This window comes from Schistocerca nitens, chromosome 8 (assembly GCF_023898315.1).
Source record: "Schistocerca nitens isolate TAMUIC-IGC-003100 chromosome 8, iqSchNite1.1, whole genome shotgun sequence".
NCBI classification, from domain to species: Eukaryota; Metazoa; Arthropoda; class Insecta; order Orthoptera; family Acrididae; genus Schistocerca; species Schistocerca nitens.
The window spans coordinates 555,530,297-555,552,798 of NC_064621.1; the positions used below are offsets into that span (position 1 = coordinate 555,530,297).

The 22,502-nt window shown below is 39.9% G+C and overlaps 1 protein-coding gene across 2 annotated transcripts in view; it reads left to right on the plus strand.

Moving 5' to 3' along the window:
* LOC126198741 (protein AMN1 homolog) overlaps nt 1-19,643 on the plus strand; it is an 80,983-nt gene extending 61,340 nt beyond the window's left edge. Inside the window, exons 5-6 of one of the 2 annotated variants that reach the window (XM_049935291.1) lie at nt 18,554-18,627; nt 18,753-19,643. In XM_049935291.1, the coding sequence (XP_049791248.1) occupies nt 18,554-18,621 (68 nt within the window). In that variant the 3' untranslated portion in view covers nt 18,622-18,627; nt 18,753-19,643. The remainder of the gene's footprint in view (nt 1-18,553; nt 18,628-18,752) is intronic. The other variant, XM_049935290.1, reaches the window with a different exon arrangement.
* The last annotated feature ends 2,859 nt before the right edge of the window (nt 19,644-22,502 follow it).

Consider the following 22,502-nt stretch of genomic DNA (forward strand, 5'->3'; position numbering starts at 1 on the left):
ATTCCAAGATAGTGACATTTATTTTTGTGCCTTATCTTTTCCCTTCTGCAGAATTAGTGTAGTATAGTGGCTTATATCACTTTATTTGAATCATACATGACTTTATGCCATCTGTGGTATCTTAATACTGATGCTTTTTGGAAGTTCATGCTTATACTAGAAGGGTTCTTACTAAATTTTTTGTTAACGGATTCTAACCAACAAAATATTGATTCTGCATTTCTGATACTTTGAATGGTTGTTTTTCCTTGCATTTTGGATCTGATTTGCCCATTTTTGATGGGATTAAATGTACTGTGTGTGTCGCTTTAACTTTTCAATGATGCCAAATCTGCATCGCAAAGTAAATAGGTATGGCTGGACACCAAAAATTTATGTTCTATGCTCTCAAAACATCCCATTTCAATCTCTCTCTCTCTCTCTCTCTCTCTCTCTCTCTCTCTCTCACACACACACACACACACACACACACACACAGTGAGGAGGAAGTTCTTATTTTGTCCCACACAAGAATAACAAGAAACAATAAGGTATTTCATGTGGCCTGTAATTCTGGGGATAGCTTGCCTGTAATTCTGGGGATAGCTTGAGGCAAACAAATACTTATTTTATCTGCTCCCCTTTCTGTGCAAATATGCACAGATGTATCACTGGTATTGTAAAGATTAAAACCAACATTGTAGGTCTGTAGTTGTCTCAAATAAAACATAACTTCAGGTGAAATCTATTGCAATAACCAGCGTGTCACACACAGGATTGAGAGACTTTTCTTTGCTTCAGACAGACTTTGGTAACACATGTCAGCTGTCTAGATGTAAACAGTGACTTAGTGCCATATCGTACAGTAGGATATATGCAGCTTCACCAGTTTTAAAGGGACAACCTGATGCTCAACAGCAGTGTGTGACAGACAGTCGATATATTTCCTTGATTGAACTACACTGAGAATATAATGTATATTTATATTCTGTGTAAGTGAATAATTAGGTCTGTATCTAGACGCAACGCCATGTATTTCTATGCAAATTCGACAGACATCATAACCTTTGCACTCAGTGAGTTTTATTTTGAGGAACATAACCATTACTTTTGATGACTGTATTCTGTTAGTAACTATAATGTGTAAACACATTTAATGTTATTTCAGAAATGAGCTTTGTACTATGTTGGATTAATCTTGTGTGTATGAATATAGTTGTGATAACTTTCGTTTCAGTTTAAATTTTTTAATTAGGAAACTTCAACTATTGTTAAAAAAATAAAAGTAGTACATACCTTGTAAATAATCCAATCGTTTCTTTGAAATCCCATGCAGTGAACATAAATGTGTTTTTGCACAACCTGATCTCAGAGCTATATGTCTTTTTAACATAATATTCAAAGCTCTTACACCTTCTTAATGCTTCAGCATTTAGTCTGTCATTATGGTAATGTCTCTTACAAGAAAGAACTCTGAATAAGTAAAAAAGATAAGCATTTTGATCTCTTAATTTATGAAAAGTATTGGAAAAGTCATCTTCTTGTCTTCTCTCGTGTTTTTGTACCTACACCATTCCGTTGTGCAGCACTGGATGCTGGTGTACAATTTGACGGGCATAATTTTCCCTATGTGTGTAATATATTCTTGTGTACTATTATGAGCTTACTTCCTGGTATTATCTTTCCTGTTTTCTGAATTTCTTTTCCTTTTTTACCTTTAATTCTACATAAAACTGCTCTCCTGTTGGTCGATTAGGTAGCTGGTTAGCCAATCAGAACTCAGGGAGAATACCACTTATTCAACTCAGAAGTTAGAGACTGCTTTGTAAAGCCTGGTATCTTATCCTTTGTGGTATTAACATTTCGCTATCCCATACTCTGATAGTTCAGTAAATTGACATCAGATGGACCCAGCTCATATATTATGTACCTAGTTCAGTTTTCACCAAACTGATGAATACCTCCTTATTCCACTAGGCCTTATAATAAACAGGTTCAAGTGGACATAGGTCGCAGTAGTTACGTAGAGATGAAGAGGCCTTCAAGGGATAGGCTCGCTAGGTTCAGGTTGTGAGAATGTCCGCCACCAGAACTGGCAAACAGTCGGTTGAAGCTGTTTACATAAGTTTAATAACCGTGGATATAGTTCAGAGACTGAGGGATTGCACTTACTCACACAGTCCTCTAACAGTAGCATAATAGGGAAATTTATACATAACATCACACAGGTTTTTTTATGCATTGTTCCCTCCAGGGAATAGTTACTAGGTAATTTGGTAAGGGAGGGCATTGTGTGTGTGTGTCGGGGGGGGGGGGGTGTTTTGGGGGGGGGGGGGGCAGTAGAAATTGTAGGGGGAACCAAGGCTTGACTGCAGTGAACAGTTTGAAATGGACAAAAATTGCAGTAGTTATGCAGAGGGAAATACACTGTGGAGGACACACAATAGACTAGCTTGGAGAGTGCACTAAAGCACTTTTCAGACTAATGACGATGACACTTAATCAGTATTATATTATAAAAGTAAGTGTAACACTGTGCATACTACTAAAACTCAGAAATGAGTCCCAATATGATCACGGTCGTCATGTGATGAGGTAGCCCTCTATCCCCCATCCATGAAGAAGGTTCTGGTTTTTGCCTTAAGGGTACACCTGTCAACTACATTATTTAAAGTAGTCAGTGTTGTACTTCCACACCCCATTTTTCCGCTCATCACAGTATGTCAACACTGAGGGCAACAAAGGAAGGAATAAAAAACAGGCGAACCGCCACAAATCTGAGGTGGAGCAGAATGCAGCAGCTTAAAAAGCTGTACAGACCAATCACAATTGTACAAAATGAGGTGATGCTCACTCAGCATCCTTCGGTGGCTTGTGCAGCAACGCCTGGTGATGTCTGGCAAACCATCTCTAGCAGTGCCCCTTGATGTCGTATTTAAATGTTTCTTCTGTGGTGATGGGAGCAGCTTGCAATGTGCTGAGCATGATCGGTACTGCATTCCCTCCTCCCAGAATTGTACACTGTGGTTGCATAGCATGTGTGCAGGTGGCAGCATGATGGAGTCTGTGCTGTGGTGCTGCTAATGCAGTTGGCTGTGGCACAATAGCAGATGGCAGCAGCCAACCGATGTCCCAACTTTCACCTTGCAAACCACCAGGAACATCTCCAACAAACTAGATGTAGGACACTGGTGGGTCCAGCATTAATGCTGCTGTGGATGCTGAAGTCCTTAACAGCTGAGGTACGCTTGATGTCTACGATGGATGTAACTGTGAACAGAGACAGAAGCTGCAGGGGCATCAGCAACTGCACTGGTGGGCAGGGCTCGACCTCCATGACAGCGTCACCTGATGAACCATGCACCAGAGTGTCAGGCACTGGCAAGGGGCTGGTCTGGGGCAACAGTCTGGGATGCAGGCATTGTTCCTGAAACATGAAAAATCCCTGGAAGGAACACAAAAATCTCAAAATCATAGTTGAGTTTGGTACAGTCGATAGGTGCCTGATATGTTGTGAATGGTATAATGAACTCGGCCAGTCTTCTGAAAGACGATCCTGAATTCCCAGCTGTTAGGCCTGTTAACTTTCGAGTGGTGCACCATTTTTCATAACACGAGTGAACGCGTGGTGCATTTCGTACACGTGTGAAGAATAGCTGTCTTTATGTTACCAAGCATGTATGAACAAAATTACAGTTCAATCTTATTTTAAACAATGATAAAATAAGGTAACATTATATGAGCTAAACGGTATTTAATAAAACAGTAATAAAACAAACCTTTCATTGTATCACTTTCATCACACGCAAGTGCTTCCCCTCAGTAATGACCCACTCGAAGCATTAAAAAATTCAGTTGCATCAGATACCTGCCAAATGCTTATTGATTACCAAATATCTCGTACATAACTGCCTCATTGTGGGTTTGTGCCGCTAGCTTGAAATCTGGTTCGTTTTCTTGGACGGATCCCGAATTTTTTTTCACCTAGCTTGCTTTTTTGTTTATATTGCTACTGTTCACATGGAGTATGACAACACAACTTATTACTGTGTTTGCTGAAGCAATAATGAAGGAATAGATATGGGCTCACAATTGTAAAACAATAATGTAACAGTACAAAACATTGTTACTTGCGATTGTCTCACTTTATATGCAGGTGTGCCTACTTGAGCATTAAAGATACAATAGAAAACTTTTTGCAGTACTAACTTGTAAAATTGGTGTCTGAAGCAGGCTGTCAAAAGTGAAAGAGATGCAGCGGAGTGCGATACCGATGACCGTGTAATAATTCTGCTCGCAAAGTGTTGTCAAAAGGCAGAGTGTGGTAGGTACTGAGAAACAACAACAAACCATTTTCCCTGCGGGGTGAAGCAGGTGAAGCACAAAGTTTGGGCACCAGTCCCTTGAAAGTGCTAATGAAATGTTTGGCTTCACCATTCCATTGAGGAGAGGACGGTGCCATTTGGATATCGTGAACCCAATTTTGTTGGTGAAATTGTTAAATTTCCAACAAAGAAAACTGTGGACTATTGATTGAAACAGTTGTTCATGGCAAACCTTCAAACAAAAGACAGGAGTGAGGCCTTTTATAGAGCTATCAGTAATTGTCAAATTCATTGGAATGACAAATATCTACCATGCATTGATGATAGCCTCCATGATGTCTTCCAGAAAGGACCAGCAAAATCATTGTGGATGCATTGCCAAGTACCATAAAGTTTATGCCAATTGAAAAATTCCGGGGCGTGTTGCCTAGTTATCCGTGCTTGGATGACAGTGGGCAGTCACTTGTTCTGTCTGCTTCTAAAGACTGAGCTACATTTATTACAATGTTGATGCACTAGCTGCTTTGTTCTAATGATTCCCAAATGTCCTTTATGTAATAGTTTTGAAACATGTTCCTGCAGTGACTGGGTGTTGTGACTTGGCTTTATTCGTTAGGAGTATGCAATAAAATGACACCATTCTGAAGAGAACGTCTATTGCATTGTTTATAGTATTTGCATACTACTGCATCTGAAATTGATTTTGCATTACGAGACCAACCCATTTGAATGTAATACTTGAGCAATCATAGTGATTGAAGCTCTTTAGTAGCTTGTGCAATCTGCCAAAATCAGTGGGAAAAGCTTGAAGTGTTTGTGAATTGAATTGATCAATTTGAAAACAAGAAGCTTCTGATGCATTGAATTCTGGGTCATTTCCCTGAGGTAAGTGAGGCAAAGTGTCTGTGATCGCATGCTGTGCTCCAGGCTAATAGAGAATTCCAAAGTTGTAATTTTAAGGGGTAGTGACCTACATAGCACTTTCTGTGCTGTATGATCAGGCACATCTTTCATTGAATGAAAAAGGGCTGTCACTGACTTATGGTCTGCCACGAGAAAAAATTGTCTATCTTGCAGATACTGATTACACTTACTGACACCACAGATCATGACTAAGGCTTCCTTTTCCAGCTGACTGTAGTTGACGTGGACCTTGTTATACTACAGGTCATTCATTGTTGCCAACTTTTTGAGCTAAAACTGCCCCTATTCCACACAGTAATGCATCAGCTGTTAAGTACTACCTGTTTTTGTGGATCAAAATGAATGAGGCATGGTCAACTAAGCATGGCATGTTTAATGTTTAGAAGTTATTGTTTGCATTATCCAATCCATTGGAAAGCAACATTTTTGCACTGGAGGTAATGCAGAAGTGCAGCATTTTGCATTCGGAATCTTAGACGGCCTTTAAGTGCTTTGTCGAGGGATGAGTACCCAGGGGAATCAATAAGAAGCCCCAAATTTTTGTGTTGAAGAATGAACACTTCTGTAAATTATGCTTAAACCTTGTGTCAGTTAAAACTTGAAAAAGAGATTCAAAATTTTTGAGATGCTGTTCTGGTGTTTTTCCGGACACAATGATGTCATCCAAATAATTTGAACATGGTAAAACTTTCACTAGTTCAAGAAATTGTTGAAATTACGCAGGAGTAGATGTGCTTATGGAGGGAAAGGGCTGGTATTGGAACAAGCTGATGTGTGTTGACCACCAGAATTTTTTTTTCTTCCCCCCCCCCCCCCCCCTCATGCAGGAGAAGTTGAAGGGAAGCATCAGCTAAGTTGATTTTAAAAACAAATGTCTACCTTTTTGCCAGGTGATCCATAAGTTCCACAATAAGTGGAAAGAATCAGTAAACATTTGAATGTTTACTGTTGCTTTAAAAATGGCACAAAGTCTGATTTTCTTTTGATAACCAGAGGAGGTGCGCCCATTGACTAACAGAAACATATTTCTAGAGTTCAGAAGCAACTTTATGGTGAATGGTGTGAGGCACTGGACATGCACGGTCAAACTTTCATTGACCATTGTCTTTGATTGTAATGTGTGCTTGAAAATTCTTTGCATGTCCCAGAGAGCCTTCAAACAAATGTTCTGTTCTTGACACAGTTGATGAACAATGCCAGGGGATACTTATGTATCAAAAGCACGCACATTGTCATAAATATCTAATTTACAGCTATGTGATTACTCTGCTGTTCACAGTAAAGTACCTGGCAGAGGATTCAATGAACTACCTTCAAGCTGTCTTTCTACCATTCCATTCTCGAACGGCATGCGGGAAAAACAAGCACTTAAATTTTTCTGTGCGAGCCCTGATTTCTCTTATTTTATCATGATGATCATTTCTTCCTATGTAGATGGGTGCCAATAGAATGTTTTCGTAATCAGAGGAGAAAACTGGTGATTGAAATTTCATGAGAAGATCCTGTAGCAAAGAAAAATGTTTTTGTTTTAATGATTGCCACTCCAGTTCACATATCCTGTCTGTGGCACTATCTCCCCTATTTCGCGATAATACAAAACGAGCCACCCTTCTTTGAACTTTTTCGAAGTCATCCATCAGTCCCACCTGATGCGGATCCCACACCGCACAGCAATACTGCAGAATAAGGCAGACAAGCACGGTGTAAGCAGTCTCTTTAGTAGACTTGTTGCACCTTCTAAGTGTTCTGCCAATGAATCACAGTCTTTGTTTTGCGAACTTTAGCAGATTTCTTTCAGTACTAATATGAATGACTTCACATTTTTCTTTATTCAGGGTCAATTGCCACTTTTCGCACCATACAGATTTCTTATCTAAATCATTTTGTAATTTGTTTTGGTCATCTGATGACTTTACAAGACGGTAAATGACAGCATCATCTGCAAATAATCTAAGAGGGCTACTCAGATTATCTCCTATGTTGTTAATATAGATCAGGAACAACAGAGGGCCTGTAACTCTTCCTTGGGGAACGCTGGATATTACTTCTGTTTTATTCAATGACTTTCCGTCTGTTACTACGAACTGTGACATTTCTGACAGGAAATCATGAAACCAGTCGCACAATTGAGGCGATATTCCATAGGCACGCAGTTTGGTTAGAAGCCGCTTGTGAGGAACGGTGTTGAAAGCCATCTGGAAATCTGAAAATATGGAATTAATTTGACATCCCTTGTCGATAGCACTCATTACTTCATGAGTATAAAGAGCTAGTTATGTTTTGCAAGAACAGTATTTTCTGAATTCGTGCTGACTATGTGTCAATAAATCGTTTTCTTTGTGGTACTTCATAATGTTCGAATACAGTATATGTTACAAAACCCTACTGCAAATCGACTTTAGTGATATGAGCCTGTAATTCAACGGATTACTCCTACTTCCCTTTTTGGGTATTGGTGTGACTTGAGCAGTGAGCAGTTTTCCAGTTTTTAGGTACGGATCTTTCTGTGGGCGAGCGGTTGTATATAATTGCTAAATATGGAGCTATTGTATCAGCATACTCTGAGAGGAATGTGACTGGTATACAGTCTGGACCAGAAGCCTTGGCTTTATTAAGTGATTTAAGCTGCTTTGCGACACAGAGGATATCTACTGCTATGTTTCTCATCTTGGCAGTTGTTCTTGATTGGAATTCGGGAATATTTACTTTGTCTTCATTGGTGAAGGAGTTTCGGAAAACCATGTTTCATAAATCAGCGGCACTGTCATCAGTGACTTCACCATTGTTATCACGAAGTGGAGGTATTGATTGCATCTTGCCACTGATGTGCTTTATGTATGACCAGAATCTCTTTTGGTTTTCTGCCATATTTCGAGACAGAGTTTCCTTATGGAAATTATTAAAAGCATCTCGCATTGAAGTATGTGCTGTATTTCGAACTTCTGCAAAACTTTGGCAGTCGTTGCGATTTTGTGTTCTTTTAAATTTGGCATGCTTTTTTTGCTGCTTCTGCGACAGTGATCTGACCCGTTTTGTGTACCATGGGGGAGCAGTACCATCAGTTATTAATTTATGTGGTACATATCTCTCAATTGCTGTTGATACTGAATCATTCCACAACTTTTCTATGCTTACATGATCAGATCAGAAGGAGTGAAGACTGCCGTTAAGGCGTTAAGAGCATTTTTATCAGCTTTTTTAAAAATAGATATACTTTATATTTCTTTTTGATGGTTGTAGATGTTATGGCATTCAGCCTAGCAGCAACTGCCATGTGATTGCTAATCACTGTGTTCGTCACGATACTCACTATTTGACTAGGATTATTTGTTGCTAAGAGGTAAAGTATGCTGTCGCAACCATTTATGCCTATAACTGTATGAGTGGGGTACCTATTTGAAATAAGACTCAAGTTTTCTTTGAACTGTTCAGCAACTATATCTTCTGAGTTTGGTGAGGGGGGGGGGGGGGACGGTAAAACGATCCAGTTAATAGTTTAGTACGATTGTCAAGTATAATCTCATCCCATACAATTTCACAAGGACTATCTACTTCTATTTCACTACAAGGCAAACTACTTCTGACAGCAATAAATACTCCACCACCAACTGTATTTAATCTATCCTTTCTGAACACTGTTAGATCATTTGAAAAAATTTTGGGTGAACTTATTTCCGGCTTTAGCCAGCTTTCTGTACCTATAACTATTTGAGCTTCAGTGTTTTCTATTAGGGCTCGGAGCTCTGGTTCTTTCCTAACACAGCTATGACAATTTACAACTACAATACCGATAGTTTCTTGGGCACTAATGACCATAGAAGTTTTGCGCCCTAAAAACAAAAAAACAAAACAAAAAACCGATAGTTTCTACAACTAACTTACTGTGTTTTACCTGTCCCCTTTTTGATAGACGCCCTTTCTGTGGTTCCCTGGGACCCTTTAACCTAAAAATCTGCCCAGTCCCTTCCACTCCTGACCTATTAAGCAGAACCTGGAAACCCACCAGCCAACGGCGCAAGTCAAGGAATCTGCAGCCTACGCGATCACAGAACTGCCTGAGCCTCTGATTCAGACCCTCCACTCAGCTCTGCACCAGAGGACCACAGTCGGTTTTATCAATGATGCTACAGATGGCGAGCTCCGCCTTAATCTCGCAAGTAAGACTGGCAGTCTTTACCATTTCCACTAGCCACTCGAAACCAGAGAGAATCTCCTCCGATCCAAAGCAACATACGTCATTGATAGCAACATGAGCCACCACCTGCAGTTGGCTGCACCCTGTATTCTTTGTGGCATCTGGAAGCACCCTTTCCACATCCGGAATGACTCCCCCCCTCCTTGCCAGTCATGTTCCTAGGGGGCCCCATTACGTGCCTAACGTTGGAGCTCCCAACTACCAAGAAGCTTGCGGGCCAAGAAGCTTCCTCTGGAACAGGGTGGACAAATGCATCTGGCTCAGAGACATCATCAGCCACAGATAACGCCGGAATCCTGTTCATCAAATGAACCTGAGAGGCCCAACAATCGGCCCCTTGGAAAATTTTTCGCTGACTGCCAGACTTTGGAATGATCTCCCACTCAACCATGGGTGAGGTGTCAACCGCAGTGCAGGCAGTACCCGGGGCGGTCACAGCAGTGGACCGATCAGGGGACACTTGCTTCGTGCTTGACGTTCCTCACATCCCTATGTCCAACCCCCCTCCAAACAAATCAGATGATCCATGCCAAAAATATTGGAACTCGAATATGATTGAACTACTGTGAATGTCACTGATAGAATTGTATTTTGATATTTTGCTTGCAAAATGCACATCCCAAGAGCACAGGTATGTTTGCTGTTGGCTATGAGGCGCAGGGGTGATTTTCGGAGCCGAAAATGTCCCGATTGCTTGTTTGTGTGTTCCAGCTTATGACAATGTTGCCATTCCATTTGGTGTAGAAAGCAGTGTTTGTGATCATGTATGACTTAACATTTGACACAAGACTTTGGAGTGCACGAATTTGCAGTATCAGTGGCTGGGCTGCCATTCCCTGCTTAAGCCATGGCTTGTGGCTGTAGTCAATATAAGCAATGTGGGGTGGAGTTTGCTTGGAACTGGGTTCGGTCAGTGTTTTGACAACAAGCACATTAAAGTCAAGATCTGCAGAATCTTGTATTTCCTGAGCTTTGATTACTTTAAGAATATTTTTAAGACAATGACTGCAATTCTTTAGAATCTGTCTGCATTCTGTGATCTGCAAGGTTCTGATAATTGTATTGCGAACCATTTCATCTTGAAAAGGAGTTCCTCAAGTGCAGTTGAATTTGCAGTTCCAAATCATGCCCTTGAATTCAGCTATCCATTTCTTGTAAGACTGATTACTAAGAAGACACTTGCGAAACATTCTGAAATGAGCTGCAGCTACTTGAATCTGTGCTTCAAAAAATTTCATCGAGCTTCCAGATGACTTCCTCATAGGACAGGGTGTGGAATTCTACTTCAACACAGGCTAAGGATTGACACTAGCCAAGGAAAAAAGAAAGATAATGAGTTTCCTGTGGTTTGGGCTGTGAAGTTAACAATAATGGAAAAATGAATAAATCTAGACACTTTCCACTCACGACTATTCCCAGAAAAGAAAAATTTTAATAGTTCCATTGACATTGAAAGAAATATTGATCACATAAAACAGTTAAAACATAAATCTATTTATTTACAGTATACTTTCTCAAGCTAGGCTCTTCAGTCACAAGATCTGATTGCACTTTCATCTGTACACTCAGTGTGATCAGAGAATAGTTTGAAGATAATCTGTGAACAATCTGAGGCGGAGCTCAGAGTGCAGATAGCCCTCTCGAGCAGTGGCTCGCAGCAGTGGATTTAAATGTTTCTTCTGTGGAGATGAGAGCAGTGTGTGACATGCCTTGTGTGGCCAACAAAGAGACGTTCAGTGCCACATTTACAGCATAGAGTGTTTTAAACAAATTGCATAATAGTGCAAAACATTCTTAGATTTGTTGGCTTTTTCTGCGAATTTAGAGATGACATCTGTATAAAATGTTGCAACACACTGTAACTTCAGAAAATAACCCCTTTTGATTTTGTATAGAACATTTCAAGTTATGAAATGCCTTTCAACAGTAGGTTTTATTTATTCGTTCATTCTGTTCCGTAAATCCCATTGTGTTGGAGAGCATAAAATTACAAGGAAGCAGAATCGCTGTCCAGCAGGCTTCCAGGAGTCAAAAATCTATGTGCCACTGGCAGGCACACACAAAAGTAGAAACTGCTATTCCAACTTTCAGAACTGAGGTGTGGAAACAGAAGAAGGAGCAGGTCACTCAAACCTCAGACTGAGAGCTGACTGTCCAATCAGCTGTTTATATACCGGGGAAAGATAAAAACCTGTTTAATGTGAATAGAATTTGTTGTTGTTGTTGTTGTTGTTGTTGTGGTCTTCAGTCCTGAGACTGGTTTGATGCAGCTCTCCACGCTACTCTATCCCGCGCAAGCCTCTTCACCTCCCAGTACCTACTGCAGCCTACATCCTTCTGAATCTGCGTAGTGTATTCATCTCTTGGTCTCCCTCTACAATTTTTGCCCTCAACGCTGCCCTCCAATACTAAATTGGTGATCCCTCGATGTCTCAGAACATGTCCTACCAACCGATCCCTTCTTCTAGTCAAGTTGTGCCACAAGCTCCTCTTCTCCCCAATTCTATTCAACACCTCCTCATTAGTTATGTGATCTACCCATCTAATCTTCAGCATTCTTCTGTAGCACCACATTTCGAAAGCTTCTATTCTCTTCTTGTCTAAACTATTTATCGTCCACGTTTCACTTCCATACATGGCTACACTCCATACAAATACTTTCAGAAACGACTTCCTGACACTTAAATCTACACTCGATGTTAACAAATTTTTCTTCTTCAGAAACGCTTTCCTTGCCATTGCCAGTCTACATTTTATATCCTCTCTACTTCGACCGTCATCAGTTATTTTGCTCCCCAAATAGCAAAACTCCTTTACTATAAGTGTCTCATTTCCTAATCTAATTCCCTCAGCATCACCCGACTTAATTAGACTACATTCCATTATCCTAGTTTTGCTTTTGTCGGTGTTCATCTTATACCCTCCTTTCGAGACACTGTCCATTCCATTCAACTGCTCTTCCAAGTCCTTTGCTGTCTCTGACAGAATTACAATGTCATCGGCGAACCTCAAAGTTTTTATTTCTTCTCCATGGATTTTAATTCCTCCTCCGAACTTTTCTTTTGTTTCCTTTATTGCTTGCTCAATATACAGATTGAATAACATCGGGGATAGGCTACAACCCTGTCTCACTCCCTTCCCAACCACTGCTTCCCTTTCATACCCCTCGACTCTTATAACTGCCATCTGCTTTCTGTACAAATTGTAAATAGCCTTTCGCTCCCTGTATTTTACCCCTGCCACCTTCAGAATTTGAAAGAGAGTATTCCAATCAACATTGTCAAAATCTTTCTCTAAGTCTACAAATGCTAGAAACGTAGGTTTGCCTTTCCTTAATCTTTCTTCTAAGATAAGTCGTAGGGTCAGTATTGCCTCACGTGTTCCAACATTTCTACAGAATCCAAACTGATCTCCCCCGAGGTCGGCTTCTATCAGTTTTTCCATTCGTCTGTAAATAATTCGTGTTAGTATTTTGCAGCTGTGACTTATTAAACTGATAGTTTGGTAATTTTCACATCTGTCAACACCTGCTGTCTTTGGGATTGGAATTATTATATTCTTCTTGAAGTCTGAGGGTATTTCGCCTGTCTCATACATCTTGCTCACCAGATGGTAGAGTTTTGTCAGGACTGGCTCTCCCAAGGCTGTCAGTAGTTCTAATGGAATGTTGTCTACTCCGGGGGCCTTGTTTCGACTCAGGTCTTTCAGTGCTCTGTCAAACTCTTCACGCAGTATCATATCTCCCATTTCATCTACATCCTCTTCCATTTCCATAATATTGTCCTCAAGTACATCGCCCTTGTATAGACCCTCTATATACTCCTTCCACCTTTCTGCTTTCCCTTCTTTGCTTAGAACTGGGTTTCCATCTGAGCTCTTGATATTCATACAAGTGGTTCTCTTTTCTCCAAAGGTCTCTTTAATTTTCCTGTAGGCAATATCTATCTTACCCCTAGTGAGATAAGCCTCTACATCCTTACATTTGTCCTCTAGCCATCCCTTCTTAGACATTTTGCACTTCCTGTTGATCTCATTTTTGAGACGTTTGTATTCCTTTTTGCCTGCTTCATTTACTGCATTTTTATATTTTCTCCTTTCATCAATTAAATTCAATATTTCTTCTGTTACCCAAGGGTTTCTACTAGCCCTCATTTTTTTACCTATTTGATCCTCTGCTGCCTTCACTATTTTATCCCTCAAAGTTACCCATTCTTCTTCTACTGTATTTCTTTCCCCCATTCCTGTCAGTTGTTCCCTTATGCTCTTCCTGAAACTCTGTACAGCCTCTGGTTCTTTCAGTTTATCCAGGTCCCATCTCCTTAAATTCCTACCTTTTTGCAGTCTCTTCAATATTCTGGTAAATTGTATGAGGAGTGGCTGATAAGTACTCTTTTATTTAATTTTTAATATCTGAGGATTTTCAATTACATGGCTGTGTTCCCAGGTAACATGTTGAAGGGGGCTTTTGTGCCAGAACTCCTTTCTGAATGGTAGACAGGGATGCATGATCTTTGTGGAAACTATTTTTACTTAAAATGTTGTAGTCATGAATTACAGAGTTAATACTTAATACACTCTTATACACAAATACCATTACCAGAGTTAATATATTGGCATTAACAGCTGAGAATCCCGAGTTTTTTGAAGAGGATTCTGCAAGGTAATCTGCTGTCCACTTTGTGCAATATTCTCATTGCACATTTCTCTGGAAGAAATAATGTTTCAACCTAAGCTGCGTTGCTCCAGAAGATTATGTTTTAGGACAGTATTGAGTGAAAGTGTGCAAACATTTCTGCCTGCAGCTCAAAAAAGTGAGAGATATGTTTGTAAATGCGAAACCGGCAGAACTGAGCTTTTTAGTTAGCTTATTTGTGTATTGGTGACACATGTATTATCCGTTTGTATACCCCAGTGAACCATGGACCTTGCTGTTGGTGGGGAGGCTTGCATGCCTCAGCGATACAGATAGCTGTACTGTAGGTGCAACCACAATGGAGGGTATCTATTCAGCGGCCAGGAAGTTGTGTGGTTCCTGAATAGGGGCAGCAGTCTTTTCAGTAGTTGCAGCGGCAATAGTCTGGATGATTAACTGATCTGGCCATGTAACATCAACCAAAGCGGCCTTGCTATGCTGGTACTGCAAACAGCAGAAAGCAAGGAAAAACTATAGCCGTAATTTTTCCTGAAGGCATGCAGCTTTTCTGTGTGGTTAAATGATGATGACGTCCTCTTGGGTCAAATGTTCCATGTATTGGAGTGTGGTATGACAGATCCCTTAATCGGGCAGGTAGGTTAGAAAATTTAAAAAGGGAGATGGATAGATTAAAGTTAGATATAGTGCGAATAAGTGAAGTTCAGTGGCAGGAGAAACAAGGTTTCTGGTCTGGTGAATACAAGGCTATAAATACAAAATCAAATATGGGTAATGCAGGAGTAGGTTTAATAATGAATAAAAGAATAGGAACACAGATAAGTTACTATGAACAGCATAGTGAATGGATTATTGTAGCCAAGATAGACACGAAGCTCTCCCCTGCCACAGTACAAGTTTATTTGCCAACTAGCTCCACAGATGATGAAGAGATTGAAGAAATGTGATGCAATAAAAGAAATTATTGAGATAGTTAAGGGAGATGAAAATTTAATAGTCGTGGCGGACTGGAATTCGATAGTAGGAAAAGAAAGAGAAGGAAAAGTAGTAGGTGAATATGGACTGGGGGTAACGAATGAAAGAAGAAGCCGCGTGTTAGAATTGGTTATGAACTGTTGATTAAAACTGAAGATACTGCAAAAAGGTTGGAGTTTACGGGAATGGAACCTGGATAAACTGAAAGAACCAGAGGTTGCAGAGAGTTTCAGAGAGAACATTAGGGAAGGGTTGACATAACAGGGGAAAGAAATACAGTAGAAGAAGAATGGGTAGCTTTGAGAGAAGAGATAGTAAAGGCAGCAGAGGATCAAGTAGGTAAAAAGACGAGGGCTAGTAGAAATCCATGGGTAACAGAAGATATATTGAATTTAATTGATGAAAGGAGACAATATAAAAATGCAGTAAATGAAGCTGGCAAAAAGGAATACAAATGTCTCAAAAATGAGATCGACAGGAAGTGCAAAATGGCTAAGCAGGGATGGATAGAGGGCAAATGTAAGGATGTAGAAGTATTTATTACTAGGGGTAAGATAGATACTGCCTACAGGAAAATTAAAGAGACATTTGGAGAAAAGAGAACCACTTGTATGAATATCAAGAGCTCAGATGGAAACCCAGTTCTAAGCAAAGAAGGGAAAGCAGAAAGGTGGAAGGAGTATATAGAGGGTCTATACAAGGGTGATGTACTTGAGGACAATATTATGGAAATGGAAGAGGATGTAGATGAAGATGAAATGGGAGATATGATACTGCGTGAAGAGTTTGACAGAGCACTGAAAGACCTGAGTCGAAAAAAGCCCCCAGGAGTAGACAACAATGCATTAGAACTACTGATAGCCTTGGGAGAGGCAGCCATGACAAAACTCTCCCATCTGGTGAGCAACATGTATGAGACACGCAAAATACCCTCGGACTTCAAGAAGAATATAATAATTCCAAAACCAAAAAAAGGAAGTGCTGACAATTATGTAAATTACCGAACTATCAATTTAATAAGTCATGGTTACAAAATATTAGCCCATATTCTTTACAGACGCCGACCTCGGGGAAGATCAGTTTGGATTCCATAGAAATGTTGGAACATGCGAGTCAGTACTGACCCTATGACTTATCTTATAAGATAGGTTAAGGGAAGGCAAACCTACGTTTCTAGCATTTATAGACTTAGAGAAAGATTTGGCAATGTTGACTGTTACACTGTCTTTGAAATTCGGAAGGTGATGGGTGTAAAATACAGGGAGCGAAAGGCTATTTACAATTTGTACAGAAACCAGATGGCAGTTATGAGTCGAAGGGCAGCAGTGGTTGAGAAGAAGGTTGTAGCCTATCCCCGATGTTATTCAATCTGTATATTGAGCAAGCAGTAAAGGAAAAAAAAGAAAAGTTCGGAGGAGGAATTAAAATCCAACAACATTGTAATTCTGTCAGAAATAGCAAAGGACCTGGAAGAGCAGCTGAATAGAATGGACAGTGTCTTGAAAGGAAATAATAACATGAACATCAACAAAAGCAAATCAAGGATAATGGAATTTAGTCGAATTAAATCAGGTGATGCTGAGGGATTTAGATTAGGAAATGAGACCCTTAAAGTAGTGTAGTAGATGTGTTTTGCTCTCTGGAAAGCAAAATAACTGATGATGGTCAAAGTAGAGAGGATATAAAATGTAGACTGGCTATAGCAAGGAAAGTGTTTCTCAAGAAGAGAAATTTGTTTACATTGAGTATAAATTTAAGTGTCAGGAAATCTTTTCTGAAAGCATTTGTATGGAGGGTAGCCATGTATGGAAATGAAACATGGACAATAAACAGTATAGACAAGAGCTTTTGAAATGTGGTGCTACAGAAGAATGCTGAAGATTAGATTGGTATATCACGTAATTAATAAGGAGATATCGAGCAGAATTGGGAAGAAGAGGAATTTGTGGCACAACTTGACTAGAAGAAGGGATCGGTTGATAGGACACATTCTGAGGCATCAAGGGATCACCAATTTAATATTGGAGGAGAGTGTGGAGGATAAAAATTGCAGAGACGAATACACTAAGCAGATTCAGAAGGATGTAGGTCGCAGTAGTTATTTGGTGATGAAGAGGCTTGCACAGGATAGAGTAGCATGGAGAGCTGCATCAATCAGTCTCTGGACTGAAGACCGCAACAATAACAACATGTTTAGGAATTTCACACAAACCCTTGCTACACACATCACTTAAAGTGGTCTACATGGAAGAAGGTGGCTGTGTGCTGCATTCAGCCCAGAGAGAGAGAACACTTTCTGGTCTCGCCACTGACTGCACTCTCTCTCTCTCTCTCTCTCTCTCTCTCTCTCTCTCTCTCTCTCTGTGTGTGTGTGTGTGTGTGTGTGTGTGTGTGTGTGTGTGTTTCTCTGGAATTCTGGGTGAGCACTGCACTGGCCCAGTGTTCTGCTTTTGACTCTTCCCAATAAAATTTATATGGTCAGGAAACAATTCGGTGTTAGTTCTTAATGTTATACTTTTCATATTTGTTTTTTTCCATGTATAATAAATACTTCATTGACTAGGTACTCTCACCATATCTAAAATAAAATTAAAATCAGTGTTAAATGCTCTACACGCGCCCCAAAACATATGCTTACACACAGAGGTGGTGGAATGACAGTATTGGCTGGAGTGTCACGTGGTTCATTGCTCCTTGCCACTGCGCATCACCCCACCATCTGCCTTCTTATGTGCAAACCACTATAGCACGTGGCGGCTGGTGGGAAATTTGGTTCTGGCAACAACTGAATGACTTCTGGATTGTGTGTGACTCCATTTACATATCTATGGTTGGTTTTTGCATCTACTGTAAAAAATCCTCTGGTCAGAAATGTGAGTTGTCCATCAACTGACTGACATTGCTCTAGCAGTGTCTGAGAGCGTTTATCTTACACTCAGTGTGTAGGATTTGTTTTGAAGATCTTCCTCAGTAGTTCTACTTATTATCCATTCACTCACAGCAATTATCTTTGGCAATGACTGCCTCAGAATCTGCAAAATCACCACTTGAGCTCTTTTGATGACTTCAAGGGTCCTTACAGTGTGGACTTGCTAGTGAGACTTGAAAATGTAAAAATTTTTAATAGTACTTGAATTTAAAGCCAAAATAAAGATAATAGGAGATAAGGCTAACACAACTTAGTTCAGTAGAGAACTCTATAATGTGTTTGCTTGTGAAGGTCATACAAATTGGGAGATTATCCAAGTTATTCATTTTTCTAAATAATTCACTTTGCTAATATCGTCTTAAAGCAGATGTTTCCCACATCTCACTCTACATCAGTAAAATATGTGATCATTTAAAACAGTCTGAATGGAACAGTTCGAGAGAACATTTGTAGCATTAACTGTATGCTAACATTTCTGTATGCTCTCTAGAGAGTGTGGCTCTGTACATTTTTTATATGGACTTGACGATTTCCATTTGTAGCAGTAACTAAGAAATTATGTTTCTTGTTTTCAGGAGACTGGCATGAAGCTATGGAGGCTATGGGATGTCATGTTAAGGATTTGCGATGGACGGTATATTGAAGTAAGGTGTTACATCTATATTTAATTATTTTAATGAAGAATTTTTAACATGTTTGTCTGTAGGTTTTGCTGAGTATTCTGCATTTTTTGAGAATTACTTAGTTAAGAGTTCTGTTTTATTTTCTATTCAGTTTGCAGAATATAACCTCTGGCACAATTAGACGTAGGAGGTGTCTGTTTCGACTGAAGAATGGTGGATTGCATGCGAGACACGTCCTTGCCTGTCTTGCTTGTATTAGAGTTAAAATTGCACAGCTTCCCAATCCTTTTTCACTCAGTGCTTGATTTAACTTCTGCTTCGAGTACAAACTGTTTCTTGCATTTCTATTCCTGCGAAGTCAGAGAGATGGTGCTTTGTTGAGTTTTCCTGCATTATGTACAAAATGTTAATAATTGTACAAATTATTTAAGAAAAAGAGGTTGCACTTGACAGCTTCCTTGTGACTCATTAAAAAAAGAAATCAGACTGTTTAATGTTTATTATGCAGGCAGTTAAACTGCCTCATTACAACTGATAATGAATATGCAATGCAATAGTGACTTAAAGAAACAAGTTAAGTGTAATTCAGAATTATATTTCTCTGATCATGCAATAGAAATTTCTGAGTGGTGATTCAGTTTCCTGTACTTTGATGCTTTGGGATCTCCACATGGGTGGAAACTGTTGAAAAAAATTATCTCAAAATTCTACAACCATTAAACATTTCTAAACAAAGAAGTTGAAGGAAAAGGAATAGGTAGTATGCTTGTTTGTACAAAATAAGAGTTGGCCACTTGAGGGACAATCTGTCTAACTGATTGATTTGCTGCCTTTGTTTTGGCTCTCTGCTCCTCATGATGCTTGTACTGTTCTGCTAGCTGCCTCTTGGCCCGCTCACATAGTTCTGCCACCTGTTTTTGCTTATTGGCCTCAGACAACATTAATAAACTGTTTTAAAAAACCCACACACAAAACTAGTTTTTATAATGCATTAGTTAGCCTGCACAGTATTACAATATTGTTGATGCATGGCTCTGAAATATATAACATGACCAGTACACTTTAGAGTTCATACAAAAATCATACAGTGACTTTTGTTTAACAGAAATAAATGTTGACAAAACAACTCAGAATGTGAGCTTTAAAGTTAATAAGAGCTGGATGTAAGTAGCTCCGCAGTCACACTTACGACCTGCATTCCTTAGCTACCCACTTATGCCATAATCAGACATGCCAACTCTCCAGATTTAAGCGGGAGACTCCCAATTTTTCCTTCTTCCTCCCGATCTCCTGAGCATGAAGACTGATCTCCCGATTTTCAGAGCAGTTTCAATACTTTTCTTACTTTTTGAAAATCCTGCGCCTTTGATATATTGGTGGGTGGCAAGCTATGGCTGTTACTTGTCTTTGTTAACTTGGAAGATTCGTGTGGTGGCTGTCAGGAGCGGAAGTAGGCAAAGCTCGCGCTTTGTATGTACAAGAAAGTAAGGAACTTACCGTTGTCAGCGTTTGGAGACAAGTGAATATTTTTCAACTAGTACCAGTTTCCTCCACCAGCTCAATCATAAAGTTATCATGGACAAGAAGTAGCCAGCCAAGCGAAGTGACTAGCGTTGTTGTGTCTGCAAGGCAGTGTTGCCAAGGTGGGGGATTTCCCCCCTAAATTTAGGGGGAATTGAGCTGCCTAGGGGGAAGTTAAAGGGATAAATGTTTCAGGGGGAAAATATTTAGGCTTACTATCCTCCCCTCCCCACCCCTCCACATGACAATTTCATTCTTGACTCCCTTTTACTGCGCCCCCCGCTCCGTACCCTACAGTGTGAGAAATTATTTAGGGGAATTTAAGTGTAATATAGGGGGAAACTGTGTGCCAGGTTGGCATCACTGCTACAAGACCATTGTCTAGAACGTAGGACCATTGTGTTCTCGGTTCTGCTGCACGATTTGTGTACTCTGTAGTAGTTGTTGGCTGCATATCTTGGAGGTGTTGATTATTTTTTTATGCAGAATGGCGAAGAAATACAATGCAGTGTTCAGAAACATGTATAAGGAAGAGTTTCCATTTTTAAGTGAATCGAGGAAGGGATAAACTTACACATTTTGTAGTGTATGTAGATGTGACCTTTCAGTGGCTCATGGCGGGAAATGTGACATTCTTAAACATGTGCAAACTGAAAAACACAAGGAGAGTGCCCATTGTGTAGAATGGAACCAGAAATTTAACTTCTCGTGTAAATCCCAAAATGTACATTTTGTGACGAATGCCGAGGCTTTGTTTACCTCATTTATTGTAGAGCATAACTTGACTATAAACTGTGCCGACCACGCGGGGCCTTTGTTTCGCAAAATGTTTTCCGATTCTGAAATTGTGAAACGATATGGGTGCGCCAGAACAAAAACAACCGCTATCCTTATGGAAATGTGCATGGAAGAAAAAGCGAAAATTATTATGCACTTGCAGTTGAATCCATTTGCTATTGCTACCGATGGTAGTAATAAAATGGACTTTAAGTTATATCCTATTATTGTATCATTCTTCAGCCACCTTGAACTCCGTGAAATTCGAAATTGCCTACTCTCTGTACCTAATTTTAAAAGGGGATGCCACTGGCGCTAATATTGCAGATCTTCTACTTCTACAGCTGGAAGAAACCAACTTGGCAGCAGAGAGAATTGGTGTTCAGTGGGCATTGCTAGGTCAGATGAAATCGGCTGATGGGGTTCTTCAGTATGATAAACTTGCAAAGGTGATGCTGGCTGTTTTGTCAATTCCACATAGTAATGCGGAATGTGAGAGAATTTTTAGCACAGTTTTCCTTTCAAGTTTTATGCCTATCTTTGAGAGCCCAAATGAAGCTCTTTCGTCAAGTGCCCCACATATCGACTTACTGAGGTCAATTTTGGAGGAACTATTGAAGAATGTGATGCCAAGATTTGTGAGACCACTCATTATTAAAACCTCCAGCTCTCTTATTGATGTAAATTGTCACACCAGCAAATCGAAAGGTTGATTGTGATATGATGATAGGGAATTCTACATTTGCTTTGGTGACCACTTTAAGTCTGTAAGAAAATGTTTCTTATCATCATGTGATTACATGACACGCAAATTTCCATTCAGAGATAAAGTTTTAATGTATGCAGAAGTTGCAAATATTTCTACAGTTGGCAAAGCATCATTTTCCAGCCTTAGATTTTTCATAAACAGATTTCCTAAGATTTCCTAGTGAAAGTGGACACTTAGATACAGAAGTTGATATCCTCCACTCTCAGTTCTGTAACTTTCAGCTGGAAGAAACCAACTTGGCAGCAGAGAGAATTGGTGTTCAGTGGGCATTGGTAGGTCAGATGAAATCGGCTGATGGGGTTCTTCAATATGATAAACTTGCAAAGGCGATGCTGGCTGTTTTGTCAATTCCACATAGTAATGCGGAATGTGAGAGAATTTTTAGCACAGTTACAAAGACAAAACTCAGTTCACATCCATGCTTTCAGAAACATCTATGGAGAAATTTGTAATTTTAAAATCAGTTCAAAAAGGTATGTGCTTTGAGCAGAACTTTAATTCAGAGTTTTTGAAGAAGGCTAAGTCAGCTACGGGTGTGCTGAATAAGTAACTACCGTAATCAGACGAATTCAGACTGATAAAATATTCAGATTATTTGCTAAGCCTAACATGTACATCCCTTGATTTAAATTTGGCAAAGATGTCTTACAGATATAAGATGCCATGCAAATGTGGGTTACATTATGAAATGGAAATGTTTGATCATTTAACACGTTCACTGCCATCGGCGCACCAGCGCGTCCGGCCGATACTAGTGCATATGCCGTCGACGCGCCTGCGCGGCGAGACACTCAGCTGTTTCTCAGCGCCACAGTTTAGTCGGGCACAGCCATT